Source organism: Scomber scombrus, chromosome 21 (genome assembly GCF_963691925.1).
Source record: "Scomber scombrus chromosome 21, fScoSco1.1, whole genome shotgun sequence".
Lineage (NCBI taxonomy): Eukaryota > Metazoa > Chordata > Actinopteri > Scombriformes > Scombridae > Scomber > Scomber scombrus.
The window spans coordinates 5,033,587-5,051,329 of NC_084990.1; the positions used below are offsets into that span (position 1 = coordinate 5,033,587).

Here is a 17,743-nt window from a genome sequence, read left to right on the forward strand (position 1 = left end):
AGTTAGTACAGGGTCTGGGCCTCAGGAATATTTTACAGGTTTTTACAGGTACATATGTTCATCCATCAGTAATATAACACTGTGAGAGAGGACACTCTTCTGAAGGGGAAGCCTTCTGATACTCTTCAAACTGCTTATGTATCTACTTAAAGAGGTGCTCCAGTTTTCACTTGAACTCACAAGATACAGATACTGTGATACCCTTGCTTCAAGCCCCTAATTTGGGTCAAGGTACAAAAATGCTCGATTTGTTATTCCCTGTAATGAAACAGCATGCATAGCAAGCATCTTGCCTGGTAAATGCTCTGCATCTCCACACCTCTGAGTTAGTGACTCTAGTCTTCATTTAAAACATTGGAGTCTCTGAGACAAAGCTCCACATCCATGTAAGACATTACTGTTTTCACAGGTTGAGCAGAACTCCTCGTGACAAGTAAACTGACCTTAAGTATAACTGACCTTATTAATGTGTCCCGTTAAGTTAACAGTTTGAGCATAAAGCTTTTGATTTTAATTGAGTATTCATTTATTAATGTATTGCTATTTGACATAAGTAAAGGAATAAATCACATTTTTCTACTGCGTATTACAACTAAGTAGCTAATACCAATGTTAGTGATCCTAATCCTGATTGTATTATGATTGAATTATGATACATTGAATGTCTAGCAGGCTTACCAATGCTACTACTGTTAATATTCTAATGCTACGGCTAGAAATGATATTATGGGAAATATTGGTAATGATAAACTTATTCTGATGATAGCACAACCCCCCAAAACCCAACAAAAAGTTGGTGGCTCCCAGTCCCACTACTACTACTGCTACTCTTGCTCCTAACACTAATGCCTATTGGGTACAAAGTCACATTATCCCCAACTGACCACTAGATGGTGTGCTCTGCCCTGGTAACACCTGAACCGGTTGTGACACAGGAGATCTACTTAAATGGCAATGTTATGTAGAAGAACAATAAGTTACAATGGATAACAATGAAATGTTAGTATAAAATATGAACAATATAAAAATTTGATGCGTTTTTAATTCATTTTGTTGAATATACACAGCTAGTGAACAATACATTCCGGTAACTTCTATTACACTGTACCTGATACCTGCCTGTTTTCAGCTAAGTTATATACCTTATTTGAACGCAGCTTTGGATCTCCTGTGTAAATCAAACCCCATCCAATGAGAAGGGAAATCCCTCTTGGCTGGCATGGAGAGATAAATAGGTTTACAGGGGCAGTACGGGAGCAGTCCTGTATAGGCCCCACTTGCATAACGTGACACCGCTGATACCTGAGGACTTGTGACAGGTCCTGCAGTGTAAATACAACACAGGGCTTTCCTCAGGTGTCACAGTATGTTCACACTCTGCAGGTCCTCTGCCAGGTTGCTTCATCTACCTGCACTAGATATCCAACTAATCACGGGCACATAAGCATCTGCCTGTGAGCCTAGGTCAGCTCTTCTTGGAACATAAGCAGAGAACAGAAGGGCTTAAGGTCTCGTAATCAGATCCCCTGTTGGACAAGGAGGACTGACGCTTGCAGCCGGAGACTTAACAAAGCCTTACTTGCTGCATGCTTTTACAGCATATAGGGCAGGAATTCCAGCACTATATAGTTTGAAATCAATGCTCCCAGGGTGTGCACCACAAATGTTGTCCTTAACACAATGTTCCCTCTTTCTACTGTTATGTCCTTCAAAGCAATAGGGAAAAAAAACATTTGCAGTTTTACTGACTGAAAACAACTTAATGGACAGTACATGCTCTCCACATGCCTGAATGTCTTTCTCATGATTTGACCTGATCTGACTTGCTTGCAGTACTTGTAGTGCTTTTAGTGTGTGACCTTGGTATATTAAGCTCTATCTAATGTTTTTGTCAAAACTGATTAATCACTTAGAGCACCACCACAACTCCAAGATTACTGAGAACTTTAAAGCTTAGTATCGCAGAATGTTTTATCTCAGGCAGATACCACAGGTTTAAAAAAACAGCCTAAAACAAAACAGAAGGACTCTTTCATATCATGCATTCTTGTATCATTTATAATGTGTTTCAAGTAATACCAAGCTGCAGAAAACATGGTTAAAAGTTTTACTCGTTGGGTAATTGTTCCTCGAAGGCATTCGGGGTAATGCAATCAGTTGTCCACATGAAAGGTCACAGAAATAGTTCTGTTTCTGATGAAAATAGAGACAAGTGAAGACATGAAGTGGGCATGCTTGCCGTATCGTCAGTTCTGGAAAGTTAAAGCGGGTACAAACTAGTTCATATGACGTGTTGTTGGACCATGTCAGGAGGTAAAGGTGGGAACTTGGTTCTTCACATGAAAGGGAGAGAAACTGTTTTGTAAAGAATGTTCAGACCTTCTTAGTTTCTCACATTTGTACAACTGGCCAATCACTGCATAAAGTGGGTGTAATTGTTGAGTGTAGGTTTTGGGAGGGTTACAGAAATGTGAAAGCAGATACCCCCAATTCCACAGTGGTAAAGATGTGTAGGGAGGGGCTTTCAGACACTGTTAAACCATTGAACAAAAGCTTCTGTTAGAGCATACTGACACCTTTAACCCAGAGTTTACAGCTTCAATAGGCTACCAAATTCAAACAAGTTTTAGACATTGATTCCCGTTACTCCTCTGCATTTGACCCATCCTAACGAAGATGAGGTGACAGGTAGTGTACAGCTGCATGGGGAGCCATTTCCAGTTCTGAGGCCAGCAGCTCCAAACAGAGACATGCATCTGTTTTCCTGTGAGGGGAATGAATCACATGCTGTGAGCATTCTGAGGATGCTAGGCCTTGGCCGCTGATCCTGGACCCAGGGGTTCCTGTAGGCCTTTAAAAAAAACAAAAAAAAAACCTAATGTGAAATGAGGTTAAGCTAGCCCTGGGCTTTCAGTAGCCTCAGTTCTATTTTTACTGAAAATGCTTTTTCTGTCTGAGCTGTGAGTGATCTGATACAAGAGTTTTATCTCTTGTATCCACAGGGAGATATTTATTTTTTATATGTTGACTTGCTGGTAAGATGTATATTACCTTAGCTGTAGTTAGGTTGTAGTACTCCAATGCATAGGTAATGATTATTCACTAAATTTGTAATTTTATGCTCACTGGGCAGGAAAGTATCGGCGTGGCACCTTCTCGGAGTTAATATTTAGTGATACTGAACGGCTGTAGTCATTCATGCAAAAACAAGCAGGTCTAACAGACAAGTCTTTGATAGGGCACAGTCCCATGGCGCCTTGCTGACTCTGTATCCACTGCAACTGTTATTCCCAGTGTCCTGAGAGAGACGGCACAGCTGTACAGACCAGAGCTCCCCCTCCCCTGGGTAAGTCCATTTCCATCACCGGTGGCGGCTCTGGTGGTTGTCATGGCTCTCCTGTATGCCACAAACACACTGTATCTTCATTAGCTGTGTGTATACTACACTTTGTGTACCACCTGGCAAGGATGTTCAGCGTAATCTCATTGACTGCTTTTCTGAAATACAGTGATGGTCTAACAAAGTATAGGACTGTACAAGCTCATTACAAATAACCAATTTCATTTATTTGATTAAAAAGCCTCCCAATTACTTGCTTATAAAGAAAACACAAGATAAAGCAGAGAAGGTGGAGTACAAGTATATACAATTGGGGATTATATGATACAAAAAGACTCCTAATATCCCTAAAATGAAACAATATATACAATGTAACATGTAGCAATTGTCCTAAAATATGCTCAGGAAAATGAAAATGCTTCAGTGTTTTATATGTGAGCCATTACTTAACTACTTTTATGAATGGTTGATGTGAATTTGGAGACTGCTCAGTCATACTGAATACTACAAGTTCATTCTGTGCCATGAAAAAAAAATCCTTCCTTTGTCCTTATGTAGCCTGGGAAGCTGCAGGGTGGACCAGTTCAGCAACAGCATGCCTCATATTCACATTGTGAGACATATTTACACAGGGAGCTGCCACCCAGCTTTCACCTCTCGCACACTTATACAATGCATTTGCAATATATCTTTGCCAGGGTTTGTAATAGCCTAATTACTCTAATAAACTAAACTAACTAAACCTTGGACTAGGGTTACATTTACAGTACCAGTCAAAAATTTGGACACACTTTCCCATTCATTTGAATGAGAAAGTGTGAATGAGAAACATTTGACTGGTACTGTATATCTGACTTTCCCACATTATATCATGTCAACATGACTCGGCAACAAACCATGACTTAATATTGTTGAGTCATGTAGTGTGTGTGCGTGTGTGTGTGTGTGTGTGTGATAGAGAGAAAGAGAGAGAGAAAGAGAGAGGGGGGGCGGGGACTCATAAGCGGACGCCCTGCCTTGCTTTGCTTGCCTTGCCATCACGACAACCTCCCATAGAAATAATTCTCCGCTGGCTCCGGATTACTTTTTTCTTTTGCGTCTCTAAACAGAGCGGAAGGAGCACAGTGTGTTTTTCTGACGCAGGTCGCCCCACGCTGACACAGAAAGCCAGGTACCTCCGCGACACGTACCTGTCCGTGTGGCATGTGACACTTAACGAGTGTCTTTTGAAGCCGAGGAGCAGGAAAGCTGATCGGCAAGAAAAGGGCTCGACCTGTAGAGGAGATAAAGAGCTCGCCGGTGGTTCCCCCCCGGTCTCCCGCCGCGGAAGGACAGAGATGGAGCGGCTGTGCGGACAACAGCTTCCCTTCTGGGTAAGTACGTTTCCCGTCAGCCCTGCCGTCCGCTCCGGTGATTTTTTGTTGTTGTCATGCCTGCCGTTGTGTCATAAAGATACTATAACTCCGTTGGCCATTGCGTATACTTCGTGTACTAGCTACTACCTGACAAGGTTGTACAATATTGTGCCATTGTCTTCTTTTGTTTTCTTTCCCGGCAGCCATTCAGAAGTACAGTGACGGTCACAGCTAACTATAAATAATCCACTTAATAGCATTTACTGTGTTAACAAGCTCTCAATTAATGTCATGTTGAATTACGTGTTGTATAAAGAAGTCGGACAATGTAGCCTACTGTTCGTTTTTTCGAGGAAAAACACCCGATAATGAAGTCAAGTATGGCTAAATATGAATGTTTTTGAAGCTTTGTGGTAACTTGCGACATCTCCGACACAGTGAGGTCCGTGAACTTATCACAGAGTCAGTATACAGTAGCTGACTGATGTCCCTGTGGGAATATTATAGTCGAGATACAAACACCGTGGACGGTGGAGGAGGAAGTAGCTAGCCTAATGGATAGTCTATTAATGACACACTATAGTCCCATTGTGAATATTTCTGTATGCTGATGAAATCACAGACAGTACATTTGGAAAAGTCAACATATAATATGACAGGAGACGAATGCTATGAAGAAGCTGTCACAGTCATATCACTATTTGGCAACACTGACACATAACCTGTTGAGCAAGTATCCTTAGTATTAGGAGGAAAGAGAAATACCATAGATTATAGAAGGAAAAGGTAACTCAGTAGTACCACAGATGCATTCAATCCCAATGAGAATACTATGGATGCTTTCTATTTCTTACTTTGATCAGTTTTCATCAGAGATCCACATTAACTGTACCTTCTAGACAACATGGATGATGCCAGTCAGCTATGGGTAACTGGGATCATGCCCAGCGAACTTATACAGCCTGGAGATAGTAATGTGGATTCAATGCAATGATACAACTTTTGGTTAACAGCTGCTGATCTAATTGTTATTTCTAATCATTACTTATACCTGCTTAGTAACTCCTAAAGTACCCAGTAAATTGTTATCTGATACTGCTCTGTGTTTGATTTTTTTTTTATTATCTCTAAGCATACCAGCTTTGATTTGTCAAGTTGCCAACCATGAGATCATTGAAAGGTTATTGAATTTGACAGCTGTGTGAAACTGCTTATAGTGGTGTTCACCACACTAGCGCCGGGTGATTTGGAGGAAAAACACACAATTGTGTAAATATTGTGATGGAGATGCGAAATATTACAAAGCAGAGTTTGTTATTGCGTAGTCAGCGGTGTGTCTCTGTTCTTTTTGTGCTGCACATGTAAATAACAGATATGCTTTCTGTGTACTGAAATTTAAAAAAAATATGATCCGCCTTCATTTTTCACCAGCAACAGTAGTCAGGATGTTCAGTAAACATTAGTATCCTGTATCAGATGCAACGATAAAAAAGCATCACTAACACAACATGTACGTGCTGACCGGTAACAACCTTCCTGTGGTGCCTCTTAAGTCTTATTTCTACATGTATGGATGGATAAAAATAACAGACAGAAAATGTAGTTTTTTGTGTTGTTTTTGACTAATTCAGTCAATCTATGTGACAAATCAGGGAACTACATCACACTGTTGCAAATACATAATTTTCATGTATTCAATGTACCCCAACGCCTACAGAAATGAGGTCTTTGTCTCTGATTGACCGGTGCTGTCTTTACAACTAGGAACCGAAGCAAAGAGCCGGTGGTTAACTTTCGACTTTCCCGCCACTGACCTTATCAGTGACCTTTACGTGGAAAGAGTGGACAGCCACTCTTAAGTTTCTCAGAACAACAATCTCTTCCTCTCCGATATGATATAACAGCTCAATGTGCATCATCATCAAAAATAAAAAGCCTACAATAGACTGTTTTTGCTGCGTCAGCTCAAAAAGTTTGAAGTGTCCAGATGGATGGGAAGTTTTCTCCCCTTTTCTACATCTGTGTGTTACAGCAACTAGACCCTGACCCGTACCCGATTTTTTTTGGGCCGATGCTGATACTGATATCTGTCACCTCAACTAACTGCTGTTCACAGTCCACTTCACACAAACTGAAGGCAGTCGTAATCCTCCGGCACTCAACGGTTCATATACAGTGCAAGTCGGGTTAAGTTCTCTGGATTGACCGAGGAGTTCATTCGCAATCTCATTATTAGTAAAAGGTGTACCTTTATCTTTAGCTGATAGCTCAGACAAGATTTAGATTAGTAAAATCAGCAGTCATATCGGTCACCGCTTTGTCGGTAGATGCATGAATCAGCTTTCAAGCGATAGCCTGTATGCAGATTGCTCAGAGGTCCTGCTACTTTGTCAGCATGTTTGTCACAGATGCTTTAAATTGAATTCCTTACTTCACCTTGACAAGATTAAGATAAATGAAGAAACAAGACCTCTCTGATGTGTGTTTCAGAGCTGTTTGATTTGAGCATCATTAATGTTGCTGGACACTTCAGATCGTTTGAAAAATCATTGAATTCTGCTTTTGTCTTTGTGGCTTATGGAGAAGTCTGTTTATAGAAGTGTTTCTGTCAGTGTCACCCACACTGTGTGATGAAGAGAGAATATGCAGTGTGTAAATATTGTTATTGTGGTTTTCAGTGCGTCACTTCTTGTTCATGCTGTGCTGTAAGACAGGTAAATGAAGATCTTTGTGTAATGAAATCAAAATACAACATGTTCCAACTTCTTCTAACAAAATATCAAACATTTGAATTCTTTGACATTTGACAGCTTCTCAGACGGGAGAACGGGCTGCTTTGCCTGGTTTAACAGCAGAGTAAAGATTTGGGTGTTTTGGACTGATTTCCAGTATGTTTTTCACTGCCATTTTTCAGTGTTTTCTGATGTTTTATAGTCCTCACAATGGATTGATTATTTGAAAAGATGATTGGCAGATTAATCAATAAAATTAGTTGTAGCCACACACCAGATAAAAGCTGAAACTAATAGTTATTTTAGATTTGAGAAGTTTCAGTAAGTGAATTTTGGCCATTTTGCATGAAAAATAACATTTTATTTATCATAGCTATTTCAGATTTATTTTCTGTCAATCCATTAATCAATGAATCAACAATTCAGCGCTACACTATCAGTTTTCCTGCATGATAAACAGGCTCTATATCCTACTGTGATGCACGTCTGAATCCTGCAGCTGCTTCACATATTGGTCCTTTTGATATCGCAGCAACGTGCTTGTAGTTTAAGTCAAAGTCACGATTGTGGTTCAATTTTTTGTGGCCCTATAATCATCAAATGTTGACAGACAGTATGGTGTGTATTATATTTGGAGTAGTGTCATCTTAAAGGTCAAAACACTGGCAGTGTAGATGTATTTGTGGGAGAGATCAGGTCATTCATTAGAGCCACAATGGTGAACTGTGTTTTTATGGATACATGGCAGCTAATTTAGGCAAATTTTGGAACATGTAGCTCTGGATGATTTGGCTACAAAGTGATTGGCATGTGGAAAATGATTTGCATGTTGTAAATTCTCTGTCCCCGGGTTTTCGATCGTATAACACAACAGAGTCCTCCTCAGCAGATGAGTTTTCAATTTTATAGCTTCAATTTTTTTTTTTTATTCAGAGCCTTTTGAAGAAACGGTTGTTCATCATCAAAGTTGAGATTTAAAGTATTTCTTTACCCTGGTAACAGCAGGTGATAACTTTTAACAACTTCTTACAATATCCACAATTCCATGACAGCTAGGCCGGCTTAATTTTCCAAGGAAGATGTGTGATGTGTGATTATGAATGAACAGCTGCTAACCTTGCAGTGAGCTGGTTTATCTCAAGTCCAATATATGTTTGATCAGACTTATGTATATATTATTATATACAGGACATTTCTCTATATAGCTTGTTACATATATTTCAGTCTTTATAGATCTACATACTAAGCAGCATTATTAATAATCACTTTTTCTTAATATAGCCTCCTATGAGAAATATCATTCAGGTCTCCACCCAATTAGTGCAGTTATAGTAAAATCAAATGCTCCTGCAGCATAGCCGCCCCACACTAAACTCATAACAGCTATATGAGTCTCATGTTTGTGTTTTAATGTTGTTGTTCATCATCTGCGGTATGAAAATAACAGATTCCCGCACAGTCAGAGAAATAAAAGGTGTGCCTCCTGACGGGCCAGACCGAGACAGGATTTTTGGGACCAATGCCGATACCGATATTAGGAAGTTAAAAAAGTCTGATATATTGACTGATAACACCTCCATCTTTGTCACAAGTGTTTGAAAACAATATTTGAGGGATCATTACGAAAACGTGTGTTTATGTATATACAGAAAAAATGACATATCGGCATATCGTACAACATATTCACCTGTACTGATACATGTGTGATAGGTCAGTCAGGCTCTAGCCTCCTGGTATTAGTTCAGTTATAAAATTACTGGCTGCTGTCAGCAAAGGAGTTGATGACACTGGACGGTAGAGTAGGAGACGGCAGAGAAGCTGGTAAACATCTGTTTAGCCACAGTCGCTTTACGTCACACCATCCTATGTTTCCATCATCCTTCTCTGTTTCCATCACAGTTAAACCATTTAGAGACAAGACTCTAGGGCAGTAATTCCACTGACAAAATGTGACTCAACTCAGAGGATTATCAATTGAGGCATTGACTCAGCAACTTTTAGGGCGGCAAAAATGACCAGTGCACTTTCAGAAGCGGCATAAATAATTCATACAAAGTGTTGAAAATCTTTTGTATCATGACTTTGATATTTGATATTCAAACATACTAATTGTTCCGTGATTTGAACCCTGCCTGTAACACTCAAACATGAAGAAACAAACATATTATTGACTGTGCTATCCAATAAGAAACGCTATGAATAGTACTGTGAAGTGTAGCAGAAGCAAACAGAATATGCAGCATGTAAATACACACATTAACAGGCTGATCCAAATCCTGTTTATCAGCAGCATTATGTACAATACCAACCATACGATCTGTCAGCAGCAGCTTGGATTACAGTTATGTGTGGAGGAAAAACGCGGCCCAGCAGCAGCAGCAGCAGCAGAAGAGTTTGCCTCGATTGCAGCAGGTCTGTGCAATCCATGAGGGGTTGCATAACTCTGGAATAGTTTGTCTAAATTAGTTCAGGTTTTTTTCCTTCTTTTCTAGAAGCTGAATGGAAACTGAAACAGAGAAGTGATTGTAGTTTTAGAACTAAATCAGGATGGCAAGAGAGGTTTAACAAAAACGGCCATCGCTTCCCATTGTGTGTATTGTTAGGTTTAAGGCGTGTTCTCTTTACTGGGAATATTGAGATAGTGAAGGTATATGCTGTTGCTGCAAGGTTAAAAGCAATCTGACAGCAGGAAAACAACAGCAGTACTGATACTGATAATGTAATATAATCTAATAAGAAATTAGACATCTTGGACTGCAATTATGATTTCACAAAAAAAACAGGTTGATTTTGTTTTTAGAGGTTCCACCAAAGAGATATTTCCCCTTTAAACTTCTCAAATGGTTTCATGCAAATATTAGAGATCAAACAGGTTGAATTATCCAATATTTGACAAAAAAGCAAAGATAAGAGGAATGTCCTAATTGTGATTTTTTTCTTTCCTGTCCCATTAATTAATGGGGTAGGACATTTGAAATCAGGACTCAGGATTTTCATTGTTATACTGGTTCCGGTAAAATATGTGAGTATGTCTTCCACTAAACACCAGCATGCCTGTGACATGTTTCACAGAAATCCCCTAAACGCAGTGTCTAATTCCTGCTAACCCAACAAAAAAACCAGGAATTGAGAGTTGTGAAATATTCTCATTCTCACGTCAGAACGAAACGTGGTCTCACCACCTTGTGTTCGAACTGCATGATGTCAAAGAGGCCACATGCCAACAGGCGTAATTTGCAGAATAAGTTGAATTCTTTTCAAACCTCTTAAACTTGTGAGTAGTCCTTTCATTGTCACCCATGTCCTGCTGCAGCTGGTCTGGGATTTATTACACTGACGGTCTGCACAGTCTCAGTCACTTCCTGTGTGTTCTGTAATATTTTTTTTATTGCTTTTCATTCCCAAGTGACGCAGAAAATTCCCTTTTTAAATTGTAACCATTTGGCCACTATGAAAAGAATGTCTATCCTGTAATCTGCATTCAAGGAATCCGGTAAAATATGAAGAACACAAGCCCCATGAATAACATCGCTAATGTTTTCCATGTTGGAGAGAACATAGCCAGCAGCATTTCCTGTCCTCCTGTAGTCTTTACTGTTGTCGGCCTCCCATTCATACCCCTCGAAAGCTCTCCAGTGTAACAGAGACCAGATGCAGTGCCTGCTGCGACGCATTCTGTCAAACCTCGAAAAACACTAGAAAACACAACAGAAGTTTGTCACGCCCCCCCAAACCACCTGCATTGCTTTAGAAGTGAGTTACTGATCAACTTTGCCTTGGCGGGGGTTTTCATTACCTTGCAGAAGCTGGTACACGTTCATGTACCGTGGTGGTGTGACAAGGATCTAATACATTTCCACTGTCGCCTCATTAGCAGAGTATGACCAAACCTATCCATGATGTTAAGGAAATTGTTTGACAAATTTAGGCCTGTCACAATAATTGCATTATCTACTTACTGTACAATAACGTCAGTATCGACATCATCATTTCTATATATGGACATATCGTATATTACATGGACATGACCTTGATCATTTTTTTTTTACCTTAATATTACCACACTTCACATTAGCAGCTAAGATGCTATTCCTGTCACATTGGCTAAGCGAGTAGTGTCCTCCATTCCTCACTGTGCACATCCTGAGTGGAGACTGTAGAAGAATTAAAGGTAAATAACTCTGTCCCCAACCATAATGGCAGTCTGTGTTTTTACAGAAGCGTAGCCCCCACTCTCCAATCCCACCCCCACCCACCTTTGCATTATTATGCTACTATATTATCATTATATCAGTGGTATAAAATAATCTTCAACTGACAATAATATCATTTATCGCGATTATTTCTGAGACAATATACCGTCCAATAAAAGTAGTAGGAAGTGCTCATTTTATTTATTGACAAAACTAATACCACTCATGTCTGCACAGTAAATAGAAAGCTACTGCCAGGTGCTGGTTAGCTCAGCTTAGCATATACCTGAAAACTGTGAAACCACTGCAAACACTCATGCAACGTGCAAATACTTTGTTTTTTAAAATGATCTTCATTGGTCTCTTACATGTCTTTCAGTGCTCTGATCAGCAGTAGTAAATTACATGTGATCAAAGTTTTATGTAGCAACACTTGATAAATGCTCCATATATGTTCACTAGCTTGTTGCTGACTTTGTGTGTCCACTGCTTGGTGCTGGGCAGGTAGTGAGCAGTGGGTTGATCAGTACAACTGTGTGTTGGTACTGTAAATACATGTGCTGTAATACCAAAACATCAAGCTTAAAGAGGCTGATAATTGTGTGGGTCCTTGCATGTAGTGAATTGATCCAGTGTAAATGTGGCAAGTAAACACTGTAGGTCCTGAACAAATATGTTATGTATGAATGGACAAATAGTGAAATGAAGTTGGGTTAATGGTTTTTGACCTGGCGCCAGCTTCCTGCCATTGGCTTCACCACTAATGCTGTCTCAGTCTATTATTCTCTATTTTCTCCAGTCAAGCACAACCCTACGTCATTCATCAGATGAAGCCCCTTGAAAGTTCCCGTTCAAGCTGAAAGCCAGCTGAATGGCAGCTGACTCCCAGCCGGCTGCCAGCCGACTCAGCAACCCCCTCCTTCTCCTGGGCGTGTCTATCTTTTCCTGTAAACCCACCTATTCATTGTAATACAGGGTATGACCAGGTGATGGCGCTTCTGTCACAGAATAGCCCACATATTCTATGAATTTTTACTGGTCATCCGAACCAGTAAACTTAATTACTACCTAACATAACCCACTGACTTTTTATATGCACGCACCACAACTTAGAAAAAATATTTTAAATTTCAAGGAAGACCATGACTGAGCAAACAATTTGCAGACACAGATACATGACTATCTTGAATAAAAAATGCGGAGTGTCTATTTGCACCCTAGACGTAGCCTATAACAACGTGAAAACATGGCGGGTATTCATCTTCCACGCCAACAGAAGGGCGAATTTAGAAAGGTTTCATATCTTATGTTTGTTCTAAAGACATTTCTGGCGGGAAAGTTGTATTATATTTTCATAATCTTTCCTCAGTGAATGCATACAAGCGTAAGTTTTTCAGTTAGACACGTTATAATGTAGGACCGGAGCGGTGGCGTAACGGGCAGCGTGTCCGTCATTAGTGCGGGATACCTGAGTTCGAGTCTTTGCAGTAGCAGTTACTTATTGACAATGTTTTCAGCGGAAAAACTCTGCTGCATTTTCATAACTTTGTTAAGTAAATGCATACAACCCGAAAATAACTGACTTTACAACCTTCAGGTTGTTAAATGATGGAAATCAAATGTTAACCGATAATTCTATGGTTCTCTGCTATGTGCCATGAGTTTAATATGTGTTTAATGATGTTCTCTTGGTTAACAGGAAGTGTGTTTGCCTGTAGAGTATTTTAAGAGTGTTTTTATTGTTTAGCAGTGAAGAAAGGAAAATGAATGGGATGTTTGTGCTAGAAAGAGTGCAAACAAGTGAAACAAAGTGTGCGTGACAGGATTTGGCAAGAGTTCATACTGCAAAAAATCGGAACACATTTTCAAATCAAAAAATTAAATAGCCTACTGACTGATTATTTTGTTATTTGTTTTGAATCTAACACAAAAAAGAAATACAAATTGCTTTTCATATTTCAATTTTAGGCTCAGATCAATTATACGAAATGGAAAAACGTAAACGACTGTATTTGATTTTAGGCAAGGTAAGACAAGGCAACGCAGCTTTATTTAATATGAAAATAAACATTTGACAGTGAGAAATTAGAAACAAACGTAAAAACAAGGAATTTACAGGATGATTAACCTTTCATTTGATGCTGGTTTGAATATTCTCACACAAATTATGCCAGAGTGCTAAAACTGAGAATGAGTAGTTCAGCGTCTGCTAATTTGTGAATTGTAGAATTGTTGAAAAATGTGCAAGCCAACCCCGGTCTATTCAGTGCATGCTGTAAGTCAGGTAAGCCCATCCACTTTATTAGCATTATCATTGCTTAACTTTTTGTTTGGGCTTAATGGACTATTTGGTTCCATTGCCACACAAATCACGCAAGAGTGTTCATGGCCGTTGCAACTACAGTACTTTATGAGAAGGGGTGCGGATTTGGCGGGGTGATGATGGGTTTGGGGGGATGGTTGGGAGCCTGTTCCATTGTCTTTCAAAGCGAATGCCCCCCTCCCCCGACACCTGTGCATGTCTCCTGGCAAACTGTGAATCCTTTGAATTTTTCCTCCCACGGCTCTATTACGCCTGCTCTCATTATGATCAAATTATTTTAACAATTATGTTTGATAACATATTGCCAATAAAATAAAAGTATTGAACAGACTCACTGGAGCTGAGGTTAATGTTAGCTGCACGGACAGAGACGTGTTTTCTCAAGCGAGTTCAAAGTTTTATCTATTTTACTTTCTTTTGACAATGACACGCTGGATGATGATTTCGGAGGTAATCCGACAGGAGAAGGATTGTGTAAACCAGTCGGTCTCAACAGGGCTTACGATTGGCTACGAGAAAGTGACGTGTCGGGGGGTGCCTCGAGTGGGAGATCCCCTTCCATTCATAACCCGTTGTGCGCCAACGTCATTCATTTCATTTTGACTTTTGACTTTGTAATTACCGGATAACGGAAACCCAGTATCAGTGTCAGAATATAATAGCAGCAATAAGAAAAGAATAAAGAACAATAAATAATAAATACAAAAAACAAACGAACAAACAAAAAACTATAAGAACAATAATAGTAAGAAATATGTAGTAAAATAGTCGTGACATTATTTACATTATTTACACCGTCCATTGAAATACTATGTATTACTGTAAATAGCGCGTCCTGTTTTGAATCACTAGACGGGGTATGTCACATGGGCTATTTCTTGGTTTGACAGTGACAAAGATTTGTCAGAGGTCCTGTAAAATGTACGGTATCTTCAATTGCATCCTTCTAATGAATTAACTCAGTTTATGTCCATGGACATTATAATGAAAAGGCTAAAGGCTTAATATTAGTTTGCATCCAGCGTGCTGCGTGGACTTCATTACATCTGCTGCACCGCTGCTACCACAATTATGAAATGCTAAGTTTATTGTCTGTGACTGTGACCTTCATAAAAGTAATATTTTACAAATCTGCATTATATAAACTAACGAAATTCGTTAAAGTAAGTCATTTGGCGACTTCTAAGTCCTTAAACTAAGTCTTACTTTTACTGGAGTAAAGAGTTGAATCAGTACGTCTGCTTTTACTAGAGTCTTTTTTACACTAGTATCTAGTACTGCATACTACACAGGCATGACTCAGAATAACAAGCTTGCCCTTTTTAATCATAGTGCGTTTTGTTAATTGATCGGCTGTGTTGTGTTTTACCGGCGCACAGCAGCTTCAATTGCATCCTTCTAATGGATTGAACTATATTGCACCCTTCATTAGATAGATAGATAGATAGATAGATAGATAGATAGATATACGTTATTGATCCCAAGCTGGGAAATTATAGTGTAGCAGCAGCATTACACAGACACATAGTGACGATACAGTGACAATAACAACAACATATAGTATAAGGCTACTTTATGAAGAAGAATAGAAGTAAATACAAGTTATATTAGTGTGTAAAACTAACTCGGGTCTCCTGCACTAATACCTGCGCCTCCCCGTGGAAAAATGAAGCATTGCAACTGGTTTTCACTCAGGCAGTTTAGGGGCGTTTCCAGTCGGGGCCTCATTGACACGTCATCGCATTTCCCCCCTGCTTCCATTATCGGCCAGTCAAGGACCTATCAAGGGGCGGTCAAGGAGCCATCACGGAAACAGGGGAAATTTCTAGTGGCTTCATCTGTACATCCATAGAAAAGCTTCAGTGCAGTCTTAAACAACAGCGTGTATCTGCATGTCTTTCCTTCTCCTTCAAAGGCCTGTATTAATATGAGGCATACTCTTTTATTCTGTGTCCGAGTAGCTACATCCCATTCAGAGTAATGTGGTCCAGATTTAGTTATCATATGAGAAAGCTGGGTGATTTTCGAGAAATTTATGACGCAACAAGTCATTTCCTGGTGTTGTTTCTCAGACGAGACCTTGCATCAGTACAACAGACTGTTTACTTGATGGTTCAGTGGTTGCCTTTTGATGTTGCGTGAGTCACGGTATGCTTGTTAGTGTCGGTCTTGGCCCGAAAGTGTCTCCCAATGATTCACCTTAACAGTCAGGTTTACTTTTGAGGAAGCAGGCCGCCCACATGCATGCAATCCCCTCTGACTGACGTTACAGTGGATTCAGAGGAGCTTCCCATTTGGCAAGGTGCCAAGTTCACACAGTGGAAGAGAAGCTCATTTCACTAATAGACATGCATGTTAGTAAAAGCTCAGCAGGTCTAGAGTATGCTGCAGTGTAATATTAAATTTGCATGCAGGCATTTTATCACTGGTAATCTTATTCAGTTCAAACATTACAGTAAAGCCTCGGCAATGCCCGGCAACAGTCACATTTCACTGTCTACGAGGATCGATAACGGCACAACAGCCTGTAAAATGAGATTCCTAAAAGAATCACCGCTACTCCAACAGGGCCGTCATTCATAATGATCTCAAACACGCAAGCAGCATTTCTTTATGTGCGGAGGTAGGTAGCGTTGAACTCTTTGTACTCGAGCCAGAGAAGAAGAAGAAGTAGCGAAGAAGAGAATGCAGAGAATGAAATGAATGAAGGCTCACATAACTGTAGGTCATCTCAGAAAGCTCAGGTCACATAAGTTGAGGCTTAAAATCACATGTTGCACCATGTATAAACAATTTAGACAGTGTTTCAAGGCTGGATCCAGCCTGACTGAAAGTAAAGTACGTTTGATGGATGATTTTGGAGGCCAGAGAAAGGCGTTTATTGTTAAGATTTCGCTTTTGCTGGGAAATTAAACTGTTATTTACTTTTACAGTAATCAAGAAGCTGGTCTACAATCTGCAATCTTGCTGTTGCATCAGTGTGAGCTTATTTCATGACAAGTCTTGTGTTTTTTTCATTTCAAGTAAAAAAAAAAGAAGAAAGGAAACACCACAGCTGGATAGAATAACTGTAGAACAAAGATGACGAAATGTTACGAAAGCTGACAAATGAGCAAAGAAGAATGTGAAATGAATGTTCAGATTTTGTTAAACAGTCTTTTTGAGTCTGATGTGATGATCTGATGCGTGTTGTATGAATATCCTTTTTTTCCCCGGGGGAGGATTTGTTGTCTCTCTGTGTCATCTTATCTGAATTTGTTTGGTCTGTTTTTATCAGGAAACTCAAGTCAAACAGATTGAGGTCTCAACAGGTCAAGATACCATCAAGAAATATTATCATAGTAGTTCTGCTTCAGTGGAGAGACTGAGATGAGAGGCAGGGATGATGGAGGATATAGAGGAGATGACAAACCCAGGATGTAGACTGGGGAACAGGAAATATGTGATAGCATTACAGTTTTAGATTTCCAATACATGTAGACTCTTTTAAGAAAAAGGGGAAGAAATGAGACACAGAAACCAATGTGATTTGTTTGTTCATACGATACCGCTGCCACTGTTTTTATGACGCTGAACAGACCCTGAAAACATTTGTATTTTCATAAACATAAACATTTCTATCAGTGGTGTTGTTTTACATTTAAAGCATGCAGGGCTCATATAGAAAAAAGCTGATGTCACCTACTACCATACATCTGGCAACATGTCAATCAAATCTGATCACAGTCCTAATGAAGCAGATTTACTGAGTTCTGCAGTGTTAAATCCTTAATGAATAATACTTCATGTTTTTGTTGTAA

At 39.6% G+C, this 17,743-nt stretch overlaps 1 protein-coding gene across 1 annotated transcript in view; it reads left to right on the plus strand.

The window, feature by feature from the left end:
* The first annotated feature begins 4,410 nt into the window (after nt 1–4,410).
* abcc3 (ATP-binding cassette, sub-family C (CFTR/MRP), member 3) overlaps nt 4,411–17,743 on the plus strand; it is a 61,442-nt gene continuing 48,109 nt past the window's right edge. The window contains exon 1 of the mRNA XM_062442023.1: nt 4,411–4,713. Coding sequence (XP_062298007.1) covers nt 4,678–4,713 — 36 coding nt within the window. The 5' untranslated portion in view covers nt 4,411–4,677. The remainder of the gene's footprint in view (nt 4,714–17,743) is intronic.